At 45.1% G+C, this 4517-nt stretch overlaps 1 protein-coding gene across 1 annotated transcript in view; it reads right to left on the bottom strand.

Annotated features, from left to right (window-relative positions):
* Nucleotides 1-1074: 1074 nt before the first annotated feature.
* Nucleotides 1075-4517, bottom strand: part of hdac8 (histone deacetylase 8) — a 67477-nt gene continuing 64034 nt past the window's right edge. Inside the window, exon 11 of the mRNA XM_083788735.1 lies at nt 1075-1176. Coding sequence (XP_083644861.1) covers nt 1154-1176 — 23 coding nt within the window. The 3' untranslated portion in view covers nt 1075-1153. The remainder of the gene's footprint in view (nt 1177-4517) is intronic.

Raw genomic sequence — 4517 nt, forward strand, 5'->3', positions numbered from 1 at the left:
AGTTGCAACGCGGGCACACATTTGGGGAGAACTCGGCTCGGACTGAGTCGTCTCTTTGTGCGTGTGTTGACTTATTACGGAGCAGTGGTTTAAACTGGTGCAATGCATCGGGGAAACGTAGTTCTCATCTGTTTTAGCACTTTGCCGGTCCTCGGGGGGGTTAAAAACACGACGGCCTGCGAGGCCAAGGTGGAACGTGACACCTCCGACGAGACATCTGCTTTTCTATTTGATATCAAATGAACAACTGATGTGACACGCGCGCACACACACACACACACACAGACACGCGTGTGAATGCACATGCACACACAAACACACAGACGTCCCACAGACAATAACTATACAACTCAATATGTACAGTACACGTGTTGAAAAATGCCACCTGTAAAGTGACTGGGTAAAAAAAAGGAAACACACAAACCCCCCCCCCCCCCCCCCAAAACATGAGATCATTGTTTGGTCACGCACACACACAAACGCACACGTACGCACGGGGGGGGGGGGGGGGGGACGGGGGGGGGGGGACGACCAAATGGACCATCTGCACGCTCTCTCTGAGTTCTGGAGGTCCAATTGGATTAATGCAAAACTCGGGGGTTCTTGAAATGATAAACTGCCCTAAAATATTAAGTCAACACTATAGCCCCCCCCAACACACACACACACACACACACACACACACACACACACACACACACACACACACACACACACACACACACACACACACACACACACACACACACACACACACACACACACACACACACACACACACACACACACACACACACACACACACAGTCTCTCCCTCCCTCCATTAAAATGTTTTCCCCTGGAAACACTCAACTAATGTTTTCCAAAACCTCTCTCTCTCTCTCTCCCTCCATCGTTGGTTCTCTCCATGCCTGCGGGCTGAGAGGGGGTCCACTCCATATTGTCTTCATTAGAAGCTCTCTCACACACACACACACACACACACCGACCTGCTTGTGTGTGTGTGTGTGTGTGTGTGTGTGTGTGTGTGCGTGCGCATGTATGTGTGAGAGTGTGAGAAACTATGTGTCTCTGTGTGTGTGTGTGTGTGTGTGTGTGTGTGTGTGTGTGTGTGTGTGTGTGTGTGTGTGGAGGAGTCTGAGTTTGCCGGCTCTTAAACCACATTCTTCAGATTCCCTGTAAACAAGAGAGAGAGAGAGAGAGAGAGAGAGAGAGAGAGAGAGAGAGGGGTTAAGTCAAGAGGACGGTACAAGAAGTACAAATTCACACGCACACACAGCACAGGGATAATTGCTGTACATACACACATTGACACAACGGACGATACATATTGTATACACAGTATCGTCTCTGTCGGGGTGGAAACCTCGCACGTCCAAAACTGTCACGTTTGAGCGTTCAAAATCAAAAGCATCACAAGTACAGCAGATCTACAAGCTGTAAACGTGCGGCGCTGTAGTACATGACTGAGTATGAACTTAAGTATACGGTATTTTACGGGAAAAACACAAAAAGTTTAACCCATTTTGGGGCGGGAACCCCTTTTGGTGTTAGCATCATGTTATGCTTTAGCTATCGAAAAATAGCAGATCTACAAGCTCAGCTTGTAGGTCTACTATTTTTGAAAAGTGTTGAAAATGTGGCACAAATCTTTGAATATATATTTCAGAGCGAACATTTTGAACTAAAATATTTGCTTCTGGGGGGGGGGGGTCCCTGGAACTACATATTTTCAGATGGGGGTCCGTGGCCCAATAGAGATAATTCTGGGGGTCCTTGACATGAAAAAGGTTGAGCACCACTGACAAGCTTTTTTTTATCGACCTGTGTGTTAGCATTATGTAATGCTTTAGCTATTGAAAAATAGCAGATCTGCTATTTTTGAAAATCGAAGAACGACTGATATTTTTTTAATCTGATCTCAGGTCAGAATGGGTTGATCAGTCCAGTGGAAACCTCGTATGAATCTGATCTCAGGTCAGAATGGGTTAATCAGACCAGTGGAAACCTCGTATGAATCTGATCTCAGGTCAGAATGGGTCAAATATGGAGATAAGGTCCAGGCGGTCCGGGGCCCCGTGGTGGTCGGTAACCCAGCCACGGTGCAGCAGTGCGTGCCGCGGGTTCGACTCCCGATCCCGACGGACGTTGCCGCGCGTCACTCCCCCATCTCTCGCCCCGTGTTTTACTGTCAGCCTACTTTCCTCCCGTCTCTCTCTCAATGAAGGCAACAAAAATTATTATGATATACTTTACAAATATGGAGATGAGAGGTTTTCAGCCCGAGAGTGGCGATATGCACCAGCATGTGTGCACAGATTAAAACACACAGTCACACACACACACACACACACACACACACACACACACACACACACACACACACACACACACACACACACACACACACACACACACACACACACACACACACACACACACACACACACACACACACACACACTCATGCATTAGCAGTACACACATACAGTACTGCATGATGATTCTCAATGGACAGGATTAGTCACTCTGAATGCAGAACTGTACAGTTAAACACACACTGAACACAAGGACAGCATGCACGCACGCGCACACACACACACACACACACACACACACACACACACACACAGACAGTAGGAGACACACACACACACTCGTATTGTACAGATAAAAACCCAAAGACAAGCACACACACACACACACACACACGCACGTACGTACGTACAAACGCACACAAACAACAAACACGCACACACGCATGGATGCACGCACGCACGCACACACACACGGGCACACACGGGCACACAAACACAAAACAAATCAAAATGCAAAAATCACATCTGCTGGAGGCAGGTCTGTTTGCTCAAAGGAAATACAAGTATGCAAATAACGATATGGAAATGACAACGTTAAGAAATGCACTCATTTGCATGAGAGCTTTTACACACACACGCACACACGCACACACACACACACACACACACACACACGCGCGCGCGCACGCACACACACACGCACGCACATTGTTTTTCCAGCACAATAGCTGCATTATGTTTGCATTAGTCTGTTACGGTGGATATATTTCAGTACAAACAATACAATGTGCTGTATGATCTGTTGTGATGAATAATCTGTTACACACACACACACACACACACACACACACACACACACACACACACACACACACACAGACACGCACGCACGCACACACACACACACACACACAAACACACACAGAGCATCTCCGACAGTTGAAAACGGTTTCATTGATACGGAGAAGTGCAACTTCCTGTTTGCCAAACATCTTTGTTTAATCCAAACGGCAAGTCGGCAACATTTCCATCTGTGACCCACGTTCACACAACACGCGTATTGCGTAATAGTGTCTTAACGTGTACATCTATCTAATCAAAACGGTCTGACTGGTGATAAAATACACATTGAAAACAATTCACCGCCATTCTGTTATATACATGTGAAGACCTTACAGATCATTTTGTATAGTCTTCGACTTCACTTTCAAAGAACTTCATTTTTCCTTTCGGGAAACTTAAAAGTATACATACATGGACACACAGATACTATTTAAAACGACTATAAAAACTACATTAACCCATTTTGGTGTTCAAAGCATCATGTTATGCTTTTGAGCTGTTGAAAAACAGCAGATCTACAAGCTCATAGCGCGGCACCGAGTGCCGTGCTATGAACTTGTAGGTCTGCTATTTTAGGAAAAAATCGTGAAAGTGTGGCGCAAATCTTTGAATATATATTATTTGAAATAAAAACGTTCGCTCTGAAATAATTTATTTCAGAGCGAACGTTTTTAACTCAAATCTTTGCTTCTGGGAGGGGGTCCCTGGAATGTTTTCAGATGGGGGTCGGCGGACAATTACATACATTTTTGGGGTCCTTGACATGAAAATCTTTGAGATTAATGATAGAAACAGGGTTAACAGGGTTATTAATGATAGAAACAGGGTTAACAGGGTTATTAATGATAGAAACAGGGTTCTTCAGAAAACTGTCAGGATTTAGAAGAATTTTCTTTTAGAATCGTCCTCGGGTCTAAATGGGTTAAAAACTAGTGCTTATAGAAAGCATAATATATTAAAGTCAACTCTTTTTGGGGGATTTTTCTGCTACCTTTATTGATGGATATACAGCAGGTTGACATGAGAGAAGACTCGCAGCAAAGGTCGTCGGGATGGGGACTCAGGCTTGATAACCAGCCCTATAGGTGCCTTAGACGGCTACAAATATGTAGGAATCCTGACCTCTAAAATAATACCTGCACCCTCACAAAAAAACAGTAATGCAGTAATCCTCCTGGTCTCTATATACAGGTAGAGGTCCGTGGGGACCACTGGTGGTCCGTGAAGGTGTTGCATGTGGTCCCTGACCATGCATTTTGTCAGGGATGTGTTACGAAGTAGGACCCAAAAGCAGGCAACCAGATGCAGAGAAGATATCTTCAAGGTGTTTATTTAACTATCAATTCCAAAAGGCAA

This window comes from Protomyctophum parallelum (assembly GCF_964188405.1).
Source record: "Protomyctophum parallelum genome assembly, chromosome: 18".
NCBI classification, from domain to species: domain Eukaryota; kingdom Metazoa; phylum Chordata; class Actinopteri; order Myctophiformes; family Myctophidae; genus Protomyctophum; species Protomyctophum parallelum.